The following is a 17,831-nucleotide window of genomic DNA, read 5'->3' as shown; positions in this document are numbered from 1 at the left end:
TGCAGTGCTTATGTAATTCCCAGTCTCACCTCTTGTCTTCTTCAGAAGTTTGAGTAAATCTCTCTCTCCTCTTTCTCTGTCTTTCACACCCATGTACTCACACACACAACTTTATAAGTTAAGAAGATACTCTCTGTTAAACAAGCACAATGTGTTTTAAAACTCAATGATATATTTTCCAAACTAAGTTCTGAAAGGCAGAGATGCCTTACTTGTCCATATAACCCTACGTTTCCTTGCTTATTAATAAGCACTCAAAAATCTTGTGCAAACAAGGAATCACTTCATTTTTGCTTTATTCCTCATCTTCCACCAATATCTCTAGCATAATTTCTAGCATGCTGCCATGAAAGCTGAACCAGCCCTAGAAAGAAGATCCAGAAGAAGGAGCTACATAACCCAGAAATGGGCTGTCTCATGGGTTGTTGTCACTGCACACTTAAAAACTCTACTGGAAAAAAACAAAAACAAAAAACCCAGGAGTGCTTTGGTCTCTGAAAGTGAAGACAAAAGCACTGTCATTCAGTGGAAATGGTGTCCTTGGTGAGCAGGGCTAGGGGCTGGGCTGGACCACACTTAATGGGTACAGGGAGGAGGGAGGGGAGGGGAAGGGGAGGGGGGAGGGTAATGGAGGGGTTATTGATTTGACATTCTCTAAAATGGCTCCTGAGCCCAGGCAGCCAATTTCCTGCTACCTTCCTGCCTGTGCTTGTCCATCTGGAGTTCCACAGTGCCCATTATGAACTGCTTGAATGCCATTACCATCGGCAGACTAAAACATCCTTGCTACTCAAAGAAAAAAAGAAAGAATAAGAAAGAAGATTAAATGGGTATTTCTAGCGTGACCTGAATGAGCCATCGTTAGCTACGCTGGGCTGCAGAACAAAATAAGGAAACACTACTTTTTTTTTTCTTTTTCCTTTTCATTAGCCACACCTACACCAAGAAAAAAAAATCCATATACGAGAATGTGGGTTAAAAGAATTTCCCCAAATCTCAAAGTTGAGCAAGTTGTAATTCTCAAGGGAATTATGCCTTGTGTCGATTCAGAGAAGACTCCAGATCTCCTCCTTAGAAGGTTTAGCTCTTTGATTATTTCAAAGGGATACCCACCAGCAACATGAATGGAAGCTGATGTGGGATCAGGCTGTACCCCCTGCCACCCAGCCAGGCAGGCTCAGGGCAGGGGGCAAGTAGGAGAAAGGCTAGAGATTTGCATTAAAATAAGTCTCTTTCCCAGGCAGGCAGCATTGACCTCCATGGATATTAAATAGAGGTCGGGTTACTTCAATGTAAATCCAGCTCTCTGACATTTTCTTCTAATCCCAGGATTTCTTCCATCACCTCACACACCATGAAAAAGATGAGTCATGTGGGCAAGGGCAAGAACTAAGACCTGGGTGTTTGCACCTGTGACAGAGAAAATACACAGGAGACAGCATCCACTTTCTTTCAGCTCCCTGAGTTGTTAGATCAGCCCCTCCAATGCAAATGGAACTTATGCTTGCAGGTTTTATTGTTCAAAACTAAGGAAAAAGGCTGAAAATACATCTATTACTCCCTGTCATTCATCAAGTAATGTATTCTAGGCACATATAATTAAGGCATAATTCTCCACAATGACAAAATATACATGCCTAGACCGAGAAAGATGGCTAAAAATATTCTAACACCTTCTCTTGGAGCATTTCACCATTTTCTTATCACGCTACTGGCAAATATTAGCTGTTGAAACCTCATTAATGTCTAAGGGAGTAGGGCTCACATGACTGAAATTCAAAGGGCTACTGTTAATTCTCTATCAAAAAGCAATCTCTGGGACGGATATTTTTACCAGTCTCTCAGCATGAATCTAAAGATGCTTAGCTATGGTTTGTTTATCTTCTATGGACAGAAAAGGCACAGATTCTTAAACAAAACTACCTCTGTGTGTGTGTGTGTGTGTGTGTGTGTGTGTGTGTGTGTGTGTGAAGTCAATCGCATCCCATGGAGGTCTAGTGAATGTGATCTCAGAGTTATAAAACTAGTGTGTGGGGGGGGTGTGACTATGACTATGACTCTGACAACGTGTCACTATCTTCTCTCTTCTCTCTCCACAGTTGTGTCTGTTTGTCTATCTCTTTCTCTCTTTCTCTTTTTTTTCCCTCTCTGTCTCCTTCTCTCTCCTGTTCTGTCTCTCTTCTTCTTTTTCTCTTGTCTCACTCTATAATCCAAGGTCTTACTATTTATTCAGCTAAGAAACCACAGGAAATGGTTTAGTCTTAAAACTGGCAATATCTACAGTTGACTTTAATCTATCGTCACTGGTTGACTGGAAGGAGCAGAAGAGAAATCTGAGTGGGGGAGTGGAGTGGAGGATGCTCACAGGGATGGACTATCAGAGAGAACGCCAGCTAGGCTCCACACCCCAGCATCCTTGCATGGATCCCAATAGGATGATTGTACAGAGCCTACGACCCTGCTTGACCCTGCTCTTCCAGACCACCAGAACAGTGTTCTCATCCCAAGTACCTTACTAAACCCAGCTGTAGAACATAGCTGTCCCTACACCTGGCTAGAAGCCCTGAGCCTTCTGAGAATGCCAAAAGCAACTGTTTCTCTGAGAAGCATCTTTAATACAAATTTGAGAACATCACAAGGAAGCCAGCCAAATATCTAAACAGCTAACAAATATCTATCTCACCTAGATGATAGTAATCACCAAGTGCACATCAACTAGCTTTGGAACAAAGGCGATAATAAGAATTTGCATTTCATTTACCATGTGAGAAGCATCATTTTGACTTTTGACATATGTTAATTGTTTTTAATCTGCGGGAAAACTCTGTGGGATACGAATAATCTTTCCCTTTTACAGACAAGAAAATTGAGGCACAAGACAGTGACTAAGTACCTTCCCTCTCCTGAGAATATAGTACAAGTAGTAACTGTGTTTGTCTCAATTACTGTGTCCTCACCTACTGTGCCCAGCAGTGCCTGGCACTTTGCAGGTGCCATTTAAATATTTTCTTTAATCTATTTTTTTTGTCAGTCATGGGGCCTGAACTCAGGACCTGGGCGCTGTTTCTCAGCTCTTCAGCTCAAGGCTAGCACTCTACTACTTGAGCCACAGCACCACTTCTAGTTTTTTCTGTTTATGTGCTGCTGAGGAATTTAACTCAGGGCCTCATGCATGCAAGGCAAGCGCTCTACCACTGAGCCACTTTCCTAGCCCCTGAAATATTTTAAAATTGATTATATGAATGGCTTTATTTTTTTTTTAACAGAACCATCATTCATCTTATTCCTTGCCTCTAAATTGACAAGATTTTTCAAACACTACATGTAATGGTTCAGCTAATTCCACATTAGGGGACCTGAGGATTAAAAGTTTACTGTTATAGAATTCCAAGAAGGGAAGAGACCTCTGGTCTTAGACCTAAAAACCTAAAGGTTTCCTTGGTCCCAATGTGAGGATCATCTTATGATCCCTACACACCCTTTGTATTCTTGCCCTCTAACATGTTTCTCAAACAACTTACTTGAAACTGGATCTAACCTGTGCTTTTATCTGATTGAGCATATGAGGATTTTAAAGCATTTGGATTGGGATTTTTCAAACTGGAGATGATAACTGGTAAAGTCTATATAAACATTCTAACATCCAATAACTCCAAAGGCTGGGGCTTTTTTGGACACAAGAATTTCACATAAAGAATATTCACACTGGGGGCTGAGAAGGTGGCTCAGTGGTAGAGCCTTGCATGCCTGAGGCCCTGGATTCGATTCCTCAGCACCACATAAGCAAAAAGAAAAAAGCCGGAAGTGGCGCTGTGCCTCAAGTGGTAGAGCGCTAGCCTTGAGCTGAAGAGCTGAGGGACAGCACCCAGGCCCAGAGTTCAGGCCCCACTACTGGACCCCACCCACCCAAAAAAAAAAAAAAAAGAATATTCACACTGGGGCTGGGAAGTTGGCTTAGTGGTAGAGTGCTTGCCTTGCATGCATGAGGTCCTGAGGTCGATTCCTCAGCATCACATAAGCAGAAAAAGCTGGAAGTAGTTCTTTGGCTCAAGTGGTAAAGTGCTAACCTTGAGCTAAAGAGCTGAGGGACAGCACCCAGGCCCAGAGTTCAGGCCCCATGACCAACAACAACAAAAATAGAATATTTATACTTTAGCACAGTCATGCTCCTCACAAAGGAACAATCACTGCCACAGCTCCATTCTTGATGTGTAGTTCCCAGAAGAATGCTGGGACCTATGTGGGCTTGAGAGGGACAGTCTAACATCAGCCCTCTCGGCAGTGGGCAAGGACACTAAGGGTGCTGATCAGCCAGACACCCATCCCTAAGCACAGCATCAACCACATCACTGATGGTACTAGGTTCTTTCTGGTGGCCGGTTCTTACTACTAGTGACAGCAGGAGAAAAGGGAGAACACGGTACAGTAGCCCAAAGTGGCAATTGGGAGGATTGATCCTCCTAGTCCACAGAATAGTACTAGTTAGGTCCTTAGTCGAAAAGCAATAATTCTCACCAGTTTTTAAAGGCTTTCTTTTTGTAATACACAGTTGTCATTGTAAAAGACACTCCAAATATGAACGAACATGATTCATTTACAAAAGCAAGAAAGAAAAAAATCAGTCTTACAAACCAGCATAGTAAGGAAGCCAGAACAACCTACTGAGAAAGGACAAAAGCTTGGCTTTTACATGTTGAAATAAACACACTTGTTGGCAAAGAGTGCTTCTCTTACTTTTTTGTGTGTGGGGAAAAGTTACAGAGATTTTGTAAGACACCAAAATACAACACAATAACAAAAGAAACCATTATATACTGTACCTTCTTTCAGTAGAGCATGGGCTGCCTGAGAGCCTCTGGATCATTCTGTATGGGGGAGGGGGAGGTTGACTTTGACTCTGTGACAATTTCACTATCCTCTCTCTTTCTCCACAGTTGTGTCCATTTGTCTCTATCTCTGAGTCTCTCTTTCTCTTTTCTCTCTCCTATCTGTCTCCTTCTCTCTTGTTCTCTCTCTTCTTTTTCTCTTGTCTCTCCCTATATGTCTGTCTCTCTACATGTCTTCATTGCTCTTCTCTCTCCTCTCTCTTTCTCTTGCCCATTCTCATTCTCTCTTTCTTGTTCAATGCAATCACTTAAAAGCTGATTTTTCATAGGACTTTGCAGCAAATTTAACTTTAAATGAGCAATTTTTGCTAAGTTTTCCTAAATACATCCACTCAGATCCATACTTTAAAGCTACAATTCATTTGAATAATGGAAATATATAGCAAGAATGGTGTGCAGTCCTCTTGGCATACGACTGCAACCAAGTATGAGTCATGAGTCATGAAGAACCAACCATACATGAGGTTTCAAATCTTAGTAGATACCGGCTAATGGATCTAATAGGATCTAATCACCCAAAACATTGTGTGAACCTCATTCCTGATGCTCTGCTGATACCAATAAAATTAGTACTCATAGAACAATAAAATATAAACAGAAAATAATTTCTGCATCAAATTCCACTGATAGAAAATAAAACACAAAATAGTATCAATGGCAAACTTTTAAGAAATACATCTTGAGTCTGAAGAGTTAATAAGCCAAATACTCTATTTAATAATGTCTAAATGTGAACAAAAGGAAGAAATAGGTTGGCATGAATACATGGCCCGCCTCCGAGACGTGGGCAGGACCCATCCCCAGCGAGGCAGGAACACCTTCACCACTGATAAATTTTGTGTCCTTACCTTTAATAATTCTACAGTATTCTTTTTCATCTTTGCAAGAAAAGCTATTGTGACAGTAGTCTGGTATATCAGACTCTTTTCCCACATTAAGTAAGAGAGGTGATCATGCAGTGATGGGCAGAAAGGAGATGAAGACGTTCTTTCATTTGGAAATGCCACAATGATCTAGAAAAGGGAGTTGTGGGATTCTGGCAACATCTAATTTGTATTCATATAGTCACTGAAGTAAAATCAACATTTTAATAGTTTGCAATCCCTTGGCTTGCAAACATTTTTAACAGTTTGCAATCCCAGTGAAATGGCAACAAAGAAAGAAATACCTTAATTAAGCCTTTTTTAAAAAAAACTTAAGCCTTAAAATTTTTAAACCTTAAAAATTAAGAATGCCCAAAATAGATAACACACAATCAATAATGTAGACTCAACTTTCTTAAACTGTGGCCACCTGCTAGCTTAGTTGAGAATAGCAAATACAAAGGCTCCTTTAACAATAAGAGGAAACATATTTTCATGGCCCAGGCAAAGCTTTCCAGGCAGAGACGTTTCCCCAGTCCTGCCAAATCCTAAGCTACTACTGAATGGAAGCCTCACCTGGGACATCAGGAGAGAATCTGGCAGAGTGTCGAGATACAAAAAGTTTGAGCTCTTGGTCCAGGTTGCATTCAATCAAGTTTGTGTCCCATGATCGGATTCCTAGGGAAGAAAAGGAAGACAGTTGACAGACATTCAGTCAGTCATTTCCAAGTGGTTTGGAAAAGGTCCCTGAAAGCATTTCTCAGGCTTTACAGGAGGATGTGGGAAATCCTTCTCTGCAGAGCTTGGTAAATCGCAGTGGCTCCCCACAAAATGAGCAGTCTGGGGAGGTCTCTTCATCAGGCCACAAGGGAGGGACAGACGAGCAGTTAGGACAGAACTTATAAAAGTGTAAATGCAGCACTGCTGTTAGAGTGAAGGAAAACAGCTATTAGGAAAATGACAGACTATCTCCTCTAGGAGGGAATAGAATGAATGCGAACATGGCTAGCTCTTTAACCACTAAGCAGCCATCAGACTATCACGAACTTTCTTGAGATCCACTGGTAGGTGGCAGGGTGATGTAGAAAGCAGGTGGAGAAGCCTTGTGGAGACTGCCACTCAAGCCCAGGCCTCTGTTTGTGGAATGATCTTGTAGTAAACAACTGGGATTTCTTTTCTAACTCATCTGTTTTGTGGTCTTGGATGTCAGTATAGAATTGGTGTGATCTTTCATAAGTAGGCTGGATCTCAAGATTGGATGCCCAAAGTATCCAGTTAGACACTGTTTTTAGATGACCAGCTTGGCAGGAAATACTTTCATTCATAATTGTTTGTGGTACTGAATTTTCTTTTCTTTTCTTTTTTTTTGTCAGTTGTGGGGCTTGAACTCTGGGCCTGGGCGCTGTCCCTGCGCTCTTCAGCTCAAGGGGAGTGCTCTACCGCTAGAGCCACAGCACCACTTCCGGTTTTCTAGTGGTTTACTGGAGATAAGAGTCTCACGGACTTTCCTGACCGGGCTGGCTTTGAACCTTGATCCTCAGATCTCAGCCTCCTGAGTAGCTAGGATTATAGGCGTGAGCCACTGGCGCCCAGCGGTACTGAATTTCCTTATCATGAAAGAAAGAAATGTGGCAAACTTTTTCTTCTTTTTATTCCTCTATGTGTGTGTGCACACACCCAAATGCATGTGTCAATCCTAGGGCTTGAACTCAGGACCTGATCGATATCCTTTACCTTTTTTGCTCAAGGCTAACACTCTACCCTTTGAGCCACAACTTTATTTTGAGCATTTTTCTTCTTTCCTTTTTTTTCTCCCTCCCTCCCTGTCTCCCTCTTTCTTTCTTTCTTCCTTTCTTTCTTCCTTCCTTCCTTCCTTCCTTCCTTCCTTTCTTTCTTTCTTTCTTTCTTTCTTTCTTTCTTTCTTTCTTTCTTTCTCTCATGTGGGGTTAAGTGGAAATAAGAGTCTCACTAACTATCCTCCCAGGGTGGCTTTGAATCACAGTCTTTAGATCTCAGCCTCAATTAGCTAGGATTACAGGCATAAGCCACTAGCACTTGGCTAACGTTTATAAAAACGTTTATAAAACTTGGATGGAATTGGGAGCCATGAACTCGTTTCCAGATCAGACTTCCTTTCACTAGACTGAAAGGAGTACAGAGGTGAAAGGAATGAGAGAGGTTTCCTGTGCCTAAGCCCTGTTCCCCAGCCTCTTCCTTCCTCCTCCTTCCGCCTCCTCATCCCAAAAGCAATGGCTCAGAGGGAAACCCCAAGAGCATACATGAAAGAGGAAAAGCAAGCCAGGGAAGGCTGAGGAACCTCAGAACTCTGGAGGGTATGTAATTCATATGTACTCATATTTTTTTCCCAAAAAGATGGCTATGTTGGTAGGATGAATGAACACTTGTACAAAGCATCCTCAATTGCCAGGACAAGTCTCCAAAATAACAAACGGTTACTGTCTACCTCCTCATGGCAGGGGGCTGAACCTCTGGGTATAACTCTGTAGTAAATTTACCCTAAACAATTAGTCACTTAATTCTTTTTGTTTGTCATTAGTCTGCAATCAGATTTGGGGGAGGTTAAATGACAATATACTAAACATACCTCTAGGTTAATGAGTATCTGTATTTACCCCCTGTTAAGATTTATTCAACCTTCTTATCTTCCAAAGATGACATATATCATTATATTATATACTATGTATATATTATATTATGCATATATATTATCATGTTATAATACAGTATTATATGTAAAATGTAATATTATATAATTATATATTAATATTTATATGTGTGGACATATAGATAGATAGATAGGTAGTTAGATCAAACACAGAGAGAGAAAGAGAGAGAGAGGAGAAAAAAGATTCTGGCAACTCATTCCACTTCTCACCTAAAATATCCTCAGATCATATACCAAAGGCCTTTTCAACCATAAGGAATATTTTCAAAGAGATATATACTCACTAAATAGAAACAGCAATTTCTCAAAGGAACAATAGGAAGAATTCAGGTATGGAAGAGTTAACATGTCTAAGAAGAGGCTAAATTATAAGGGAGAAAATTTTATGGGTCTCCCTGGAAACATAAATGGCTTCAGTTTGTATTTGTGCTAATGGAGTATTTAAATTTTAACAAGAAAGGCATGTTGAGATCTTGTGGATCTTTTAGGGCAGGAATGATAAATGGGTTCTTTTTGTTTCCTGGAGAGCTTGACAGGTCTGAATTCATTAGAATATTTCACTTCAACATATATACTATATAGTAGCCTGGTGTGAAGAATCATTGAGTTCCTGTCTGGGCAGCCTAATTGGTATTGTCGGCTGAATTCTCTGTGCTCCAGGCTGTGTGCTCTACTTTGTCTTCTGGCTTGCCAAGCTAGGTCAATAAGTTAATAATGAGACATATGTATTTAAATGAAATTCATAAAATGTTTCCATCTTTGTTTTAAGTCATGTCTGAATTGCTACATTATTTGAAGGGCTTCAGCTGGGGTCACACATATACTTGCTATTACATGATTGTCTGTCATTTTCCCCCCTGGCTTCAATTAACTAGTCATGAGACAAGCAATTAAATGTTTGCTTTAGACAAATAGACAATAGATAGATAGACAAATATAGATATAAATTTATGTATTTATAAAATACATAAATGCTAATTATGGGGAAATGCTAATTATTAAGAAATCTACTTTATAATTTTTAAATTAAGCTAGTAAACAGCTGATAAAATAATCTCTCATTTTTATACTCTCAATGAAACTAACAATTCAGGATTCTCTTTCTCAGAGAGCAATTTCCAATCAAATGATTTCTTAACAATGCACAATCACTAGTACCATTTATAAAATGAAGATTACAATGTGTTTACTAGCTATTTTAATTGGAAAGAAAAATTTAGGAACTAGCCCACTTTCAATACTAATTTTAGAAATAAAATTCCTAGTAATTTTTGTGCCGTCAGCTAGATATAGAGACTATTTTTCGATAACAGTTTATTTACATTTAGTAAGCTTCTATATTTCCTCTTTGTTCCTAAGACGAAGCCAACATCGAGCCTTTTAAAGCTTCTAAAGCTCATAAGGAAATAATCCCACTCTATGGTGGGAGCAGAGGAGCGAAGGCAAACTCTGCCCTCTTCATTGAGTATCTTCCCAGTGTAGGGAAAGGGGGACAAGCGCTTCCCTAAGGCTTAGCATCCCCTGCAATCTACGATTGTGCCCTTATTGATTTAGACAGACGGTAACAACTCCAGCACTGAGGGGCGATGAACTTCCACTTTTTAAGTATCTAGGTCCAAAGGGCACCCCTGAGAATATTCCAGGTTGCTCTATAGGGATGGCTCAGCTCTCAGAAGTATGCGTTATCATTGGGTCTATCCTGGGTGGCCAGTGGGTAACAAAGGAGCTTTGCTTCTCAGTTCTCAGATCCCAGGTGGTAGCAGTACACAAAGAAGAGGCCAACGTGCACGTGGCATTTAGAGAGGGAAAGGGAAGAAAAGGTGTAGTGAAAGCACTGCAGAGAACAAGCCAGGGTGAAAAAGGAAAAGGAGCCTGGTATCTTTGGTGCCAAGTTTACCTTGATCATTCAGTGCTTTATAGGATTGTTGGATAAAACCAACAATTAAAATGAAGTACCTCTTCCTTAAAGACAAAAAAAAAAAAAAAAAGCAAAACTATATCCTAAAAGAAACAGATTGAAAAAAAGTAGAATAAAATGATCCTGAATTATACATTGATGGCCTTTGTGTTTTATTGGGCCTTTGATGAGGTGATTTTCTTCTATGGGCTTTTAGATGTTCTCTTTGAGAAAGCGTTTGAGTATTTTTTTTTGTAAATATCTAAATGATAAATATCAAATTATATGATTCTCTTTGTAAAACCCTGCTAAAAAAAGGTGTCCTGAAACTGGAACAGAATCACAAAAATAAAGAAGGAAATGGTAACATAAGGAGGCATTACTTTTCAAAGAAAATATTTCCTACCTTTCCCCCTAGACCTAACCTTCAATTTGCTTTTTTTTCCCCTTTTCTTTTCTCAAAGCCAGCAACTTGATGTTCATAACACATGTATAATATGTAATGTAGACAGTATCTTATATACTGGACACATGGCTTCAAGACACTGATGATACACAATTTAGACCTTAGATAACACCTTACAATAAAAGCAAACAAAGTGTGATGTCTAATAATTTATTGGTTGGTATAAAAGTTAGAGTTATTTTTTAAAGTAAGCCCTTAGAGAAGATTAACAGTGAATCATCAATTTAATGACCTTAAGTTTGGGGACTGGCTTGTATTTCCACTTAGGCCACAGCCCTTAATAGACAGCAATTAAGCAATGTCAGCAAAAATTCATCTGCCTTTGACTTTGCAAAGTATGAAGATAATATGATAAATTTAACACCTACCATTTCACTTAAGTCCTATCACATATGGCTGACTTTTTTTTTTCTTGTTAGAAGAAAATATAAATTAACTCTCAAATCTTTCCTGGGTTAATTAACTTACCATTTTAGGCAGAAAACATTCCATAAAGCAACATGTTACAATGTTATCAGCTGGACTCACATCTAAAAATCCAGGGCAGTAAATGTTACCCACATCTTTCTTCTCATGGAAAATCAAGTTGATTCTCAATGTTAACTGGAGGAATAGTTACACTTTAACAGTATTGAGACCATCATACTGACACTTAGTGTTCCTTATTTGTTTTAGTCCCTTAAAAAATGCTTATCTTGCCCATGTAATTGTAACTCCTCTGTACAAGTATTCTCACAATTAAAAAAAAAATAACATGAAACAAAGAAAACTGGATTTTACAAGGCTCTGATTTGCAAGGCACCGATGTGTGTAGTGTGTGTAGTCTGGATGTTAAAATCAACCTGAGAAGCAGGTGCTCTGCTAACAATTAGGATCTGTTGGGGTAAAATTAGGGAGGGGCAAAAAAAGTAAACACAATGGTTTGGAATAAAGTCCCATTTACTAGACCAATAACACTACATGAGTGAGAAAAACCATTATTGTTTCAAACTCTGGACATTTGAACCTGACATTGTGCTTTTGGAATACAATTGAGAAAAAAAAAGATTGACCATCTGTTTTCCTTGGTGTCAAGAAGCATTTATGAAGCATCCACAAATGGGAAGTTTCAGGCCTGCTGGTTCTCAACATCTCTCTAGAGATTTATAGGCGATTTTTGAGACTCTCTAGAGTCCTTAGTAATCAGATGGCAGGTATCCAAATCACCGGGGCCTCTGACTCCTCAGAGCCTCAGTTAAGAAGGGTGGGGAAAGGGAAATAGGAAGAAAAACTAACAGATGAGACACTGCTTCCCCAGACTATGAGCAGCCCACAATCAGAGCCCAGTCCCTTGGGGACACTTCTTGCTTCTTACAACATGGCCTGCAGGCATCAGTCATCACAGAGGTGGCTTCCAGTGACCCCTGGAGGAGATCCAGCAGGGACCTGCAACTTCTCAAGCACAGAGAAGTACCCTGCATGCCCTGTTGCTAAGTCATCTCAGATGATCTGAAAAGCTGGGAGAGCTGTATTTTCCCTTCGCCCTGGAAGGCCAGGCAGCCTGAGCTGTATTGGAGACCCCAGGACCCAGGAGAGTCATCTTCCTGAGGAGCAGCAGCATCTGTTACTGCACGAAAGGAAATGGCTCTCCTCCCTCACTTGGTTGATTCTTAATGGGATCGATACAGTCATTTCAGACTTCCATGCAAAAACCTGACTAAATTAGGGAATTAAAAAGCAGGAAAGCATGGTGATTGCAAAGAACACAGAGGCAAGGGGGAGGGAGGATGTCCTCTTGGGATTCCAGTAATGTCTGTTTGCTATCTAGATACACAGGTGTGTTCATTTTGTAAAAAATCTATGAACCTGGCTGTCAGTCCAGGATCTATGCCCTTTCTTCTGTATAGAATAGTTACTCAGGATTTAAGATCTTTTTTAAATGTCCGAAAGGCAAACCTGAATCTTTATCAGTAAGTGTAAAAAGGTGTAAAGACAGGAAGCACACCACAGTAGTGCTTACTGCAGCTATTTTCTCTTCCACAGAAGACACTTGGACAATACCCTCCCCCCACCTCCCCCCCACCTCCCAGGAACAGGAGGCTGAAAGGGTGATGGGTGGGATTACAAAGCGGGAAGATAATTATGGTGGGAATCTGAGGGTGAACCATCTCCATGCATGTGGTGAGGCCCGCAAGTGGAGGATGGTACAAAGGCAAGCTCAGAAAATTGCTGTGCTAAAACCTTCTCTGATGTTACCCGGCTTCGCACTGACATCATGACAGGGTCCAAAAAACAGAGTGACACTGCAGTACCGGTCTCCAGACACTGATGCGTGGTGTGACCTTGAGCCAGTCCCCTTACCCTTCCTGCCGCTCTGGGGCCCCTCCTCTGGAACCACTCTTGAGTGGTGGGTTATGGAAATTGTGTAGACAGAAAACACCTCACAAGATATTATTTCCCAGCAATTCTACTGACAAATGATTTTTTTTTAATCCAGAGTCATTGATTCCCACAGTAGCCACACCCAAAGTCAGTGCATGTGAATTTTTTTCAAAGGGAAAAGTGCACAAATCAATTAGAACAGATTTGGAGGCAAAGGCCTATAGTTTGAAAATGAAGAGTTACTGCGATGGTCAAATAAGGAGTTTCACGTTAGAAATCGTATTTTTAAATTTTTTGAATGAAAATCCCTCTTTTCTAAAATAATAGATACATAGATACATATATGTATATAGTTATACATATATACATATATTTATGTACACGCACACACAGGAAAAATCAGTGCTTTAAAGTTAAACAAAAGAACTCCGGTCTCCGCCCTGCAGCCTTTTGTTCTGGCGACAAGTGGCCATTTCCAAAAGCAGAGGCAGGTGACAAGCATTTTATTTTTTTTTCCATCTAAAACAAGATTTTTCTTCCGTCTTTTTTTCTTTTTTCGTTTTTCTTTCTTTTTTTTTTTTTTTTTGACCTGAGAGGGAGCAGATCTGGAGGGCTGCGTGAACGCCCTTTGTCCGCCTCGGGCTGCCGTAGAGACCGCAGTGCGGAGCGCACCACGCCCACTAGCCGGTGTCTCCAGGCAGACACGTTTTCAGCACCACCCCAGAGAATAGAGCTCGGGCTGGGGTGGCGGGGCGGGGGAGGGGGGGAAGGGGTGAGGTGGGGGGGGGACCCACGATTCTGTCAGGGGCAAGGGGAGGGAGGGAACTGCCCTCCCGGGAGCTCAGGGCGCAACAAAGCGGGGCAGAAGGCGATGTAGTGGGGGTGTGCCCCCCTCCCCCGCCAACCCCAAGCTCGGGCAGAGCGCGCGCCGCACCGGCGGTGCCTGATGGGGGCGCCAGGTGCGGCGGCCGGGTGGGGGCACTGCGGCAGCTGGGGTGGGGCCGAAGGGTGGGTCAGTCTCCGGGCCCTGGGCAGCGCCCACGGACACCCTCCCAGCCCCGCCCAGGGATCCCTGCGAACCGCTACTCGGCCTCTGCAGAGCGCGCGCCCTGGGTGTGCACACGTCGGGCGCGGAGCTGGCCCCTACCCAATGATGATCCCCCCCCACAGCCCCCACTCAATCTGTCCCTGGTGAAGCTGAGACTTGTTAAAGAAGCCCCACCCCACAAGTTGGGGGGCCCATTGTCCTTTCGGAAAGCTGTGGCGAGCTCCGTGTGGGAAGCGGGCGCAGGCGGCTCTCCATCCCTGCGTCCCGAGGGGTGGGGGAGCGGGCGTGGCCCCGCGACTAGCCTAGTCATTCCGAGGAAGAGAAAGGATCGGCAAGTTCGAAGGCAGAAAAGGCCTTTCTCCGAGGTTGAAGCGGCCAAGGTGAAAATCATTCTCACGCGGGGCCTGGCGCCGGATGCTTCAACCCCAGGTCTGAGGGGGCAGGGGATAAAGGGTCCCCGCTTTTTGCTGAGGCGAGAGGGGTGCTACAGGGAATGCTTGCACAAGGGCTTTCCACCCCCCCCCACCTCCCCCTTGCCTCCAGCGGTGGAGGTTTTCATTATGGCCTTTGCTCCTGACACCTGCAGTCCACTTCGCGGGAAAGGCGGTGGCCAACTCCCGCCCTGCCTGCGGACCCAGCCCGGTGACCCGTGGCTCAAGGTTATTAGAGACTCTCCCCCTCCGAATCTCAAATCTCATCGTCCGGATTATTCTCCGAAATGAGCCCAGTGAAGAGTCCAGATGGAGGGTGGGAGGTGGCGGGGAGAGGCGTGGGTGTGGGGCGCGCAGGAGAACGGGGTGGCCCGCGGCGCCCTGGGTGGGGTCGTGTCTGCGCGTGTCCCCGCGCGCGTCCCCGGGCGGAGGGGGGCACGGGACCGCTTACCCAGCTCGATGTTGCCGATGGCACGCCGCAGGTGCTCTTCGGTCACCGTCTCGCCGACCACCACGAGCAAGTAGAACTTGCTGTCTAGAAAGCGGTGCGACAGGCTGGGCGAGGTGGACGCCGCTGGGTTGGCAATGCTGCCAGATGGCTCCGGCTCGGTGGCTTCCACCACCACGGTCGCCATCCTGCCGGCCCGCTGTGCCTCGGCGAACTGCTCCTCTCCCGCCGCTCCTCTGCTCTGCGGCAGGAGAAAGGATTATCTCCGGAGGTGCGGCCTCGGCTCCGCCCCCTGCGTGCCCCCTCCTCCCCGCGACGCGCGCCGCCTCCCCTCCGCCCTTCCCGAGCCCGCGAGCGAGCGCACCGTGCGCGCGCGGCCGCCGCCTGCGCCCGGGGAGAGGCGGGAGGCGGCGCCGTTTATATGCGGTCTAGGCGGGGGGCTCCGGAGGGGGAGGCCGGGGGGGAGGAGGAGGAGGAGGGAGAGGAAAGGACCACCCGGCACATCCTCGCGCGGTGGCTGCCGCCGCTCTTCCAGCCGCTGGCCCGGGGCTGATGTCATCTGCAGCAAATCATCTCGCCCGGGGCCCGGAAGCTGGAGGCATGGAGGGGTGTGTGGACAATGGTCTGGGCAGGGACCGTGATCCACCCGGCGCTGGGGGGACCCGAAGGGCTCCCGCTGCAGCCCTGAACCTGGAAGACACACTCACCTGTGCACGCGCACCACACACTCCCAGCCCCCAGCCCTCACCCCCTGCCTCATCCCGTCGCAGGGATGACTGTCCCTTTTCAGAGTAGGAGCACGTCCCACGTCTGAAGTACACGAAGTCAGACCTCTGTCTGGGTCCCATTCATGATGAAGCTAAGGCCTTCAGTGACGGCCACGGTGGAATAAGGCTGGGTACCCTGACTCACGAAGATTGGAACCTGTGCCCTTGACTTTGTGCATTGAGGAAGACATGTTTGTCGGTGTTTCTCAATAGAGGTATTTACCATCTTTCAGTTCAAGAAGACTTAGTGAAACCTAAGTGTACTTTTCTTCTGGCTTTGGACTCTGCAAGGACAAATGGTGAAAACATGTGGTGCTCACGGGAAATGGGAGGATGCAGCTATATTACCTTCGAAACAGATTTCTTAATATACCGAACAGATAGTAACAAACATAACAAAGCACACAGAGAAGATACTGTCTCTTCCCAGCAGGATTACAGTGGCTACAATGTACTTTTCAGTTCCTCGGGGGGAATGAATACACAGGCAAAATTATTTCATATGATAACGATGCCTTTCAAAACACATGTAGCTTTGGGAATTTTTATTGTCTGTGTTTAGAAAAACTCAGAAAGGTTTTCTAAAGTCAGTCCCTCTAAACCTTTGTCTCACAAATACGCTGAATGGAAAGGCAGGAGAGTGTGGAGAAGGAACAAAATGTGCAGATTTTATAAAAACGGCACAATAAGAGTTTTAGGGATGAGCAAGGGATAGGAATTTTAGTCAGTATGCTTTAATACTAGAATGCATATTAGTTTTTTAACCTGGGTATTCTAATTATCTTAGGTGTTAACTTCAATTGCTTACTATCAGGGCAGGCCTGCCTTCATCTCTGGAAACTCACCAGCAGACACACTGAGAAGTGTGCTTTACCAATCTTCTAGGTGTCTCAAACCAGTCAAGTGGACAATCTAGATTAACCATCATAGTGTTCTTTTGCTCAGTTTATCTTTTCTAGTTAGATTTATTATTAAATAAAATCTGGTATCGCAATACATATGAAGCCACTAATACCAATAATTAATCAACAGAAAAATAAAAAATAAGATCATGATTACATTCTTACTCCATACTGTTATTTGTTCTAGAGGAGTCTCAGGTGTGCCATCTTGGATAAACAGATTTGCCAAGTGTTCGGTATTAAAGACATGCTAGCACCTAGCTTCAGACCAGAGGCCAGATGACAATACAACAAGAAAGGTTTCTCACCAGGACAGTCTGTGCTTGCCATGATAGTCTGTGAAATGCTAAAGACCAAAACTCACCCAAATCATTGTCCATGCTTTGAAAAACAGACATAAATGGTCAAACACAGACAGAAATGCAAACTGCTACTTTACAGTTTTGTTACTTAGCTTTGTAACAGTACAGGTGACTCACTCTTTTAGACCTACAGCCCTTTGTTTATACAGTAGAAAGACTATGATATTTTATAGGTGTTTGAGTTAAATATCAGGGAAGAGCAGATTATATTACTTTACATAGACACCCAACCATTGGTTGGAACATAGTAAGTATGGTTGAGTAAGTGACTTTTTTTTTTTCTTCTGGTTGTGGGGCCTGAACTCTGGGCCTGGGCACTGTCCCTCAGCTCTTCAGCTCAAGGCTAGCGCTCTAGAGCCACAGCGCCACTTCTGGCTTTTTTCTTTTTGCTTATGTGGTACTGAGGAATCGAACCCAGGGCCTCATGCATGCAAGGCAAGCGCTCTACCACTGAGCCACCTTCCCAGCCCATGAGTAAGTGACTTTTTAAAATCATAGTTCCAAAGAAAATGGAGTAAACGATGCTTAACAACAACAACAAAAATATGTGGAGGGCAGAGGACACCTCCACCAACACTTCTGATGAAAGAATAGAATAGTAAGTTACACTTCAAAACTAGAATAGTAGCCCCTTCTATCCCAAGAAAAAAGATACAGTTCTAAAGAAAAGGAAGCAGGAAAATTAATCTGTAACTTAGCCTCTTGGGTGGTGGA

The 17,831-nt window shown here is 43.5% G+C and overlaps 1 protein-coding gene across 1 annotated transcript in view; it reads right to left on the bottom strand.

Annotated features, from left to right (window-relative positions):
- Positions 1-15,519, bottom strand: part of Map1b (microtubule-associated protein 1B) — a 100,653-nt gene extending 85,134 nt beyond the window's left edge. The window contains exons 1-2 of the mRNA XM_013015832.1: positions 15,090-15,519; positions 6,326-6,427 (exon numbers count right to left, since the gene is read on the bottom strand). Of these exons, the coding sequence (XP_012871286.1) occupies positions 6,326-6,427; positions 15,090-15,273 (286 nt within the window). The 5' untranslated portion in view covers positions 15,274-15,519. The remainder of the gene's footprint in view (positions 1-6,325; positions 6,428-15,089) is intronic.
- Positions 15,520-17,831: the final 2,312 nt, after the last annotated feature.

This window comes from Dipodomys ordii, unplaced genomic scaffold, assembly GCF_000151885.1.
Source record: "Dipodomys ordii isolate 6190 unplaced genomic scaffold, Dord_2.0 Scaffold28, whole genome shotgun sequence".
In the NCBI taxonomy this organism is placed as follows: Eukaryota; Metazoa; Chordata; class Mammalia; order Rodentia; family Heteromyidae; genus Dipodomys; species Dipodomys ordii.
This window is presented reverse-complemented; position numbering and strand designations above follow the sequence as displayed.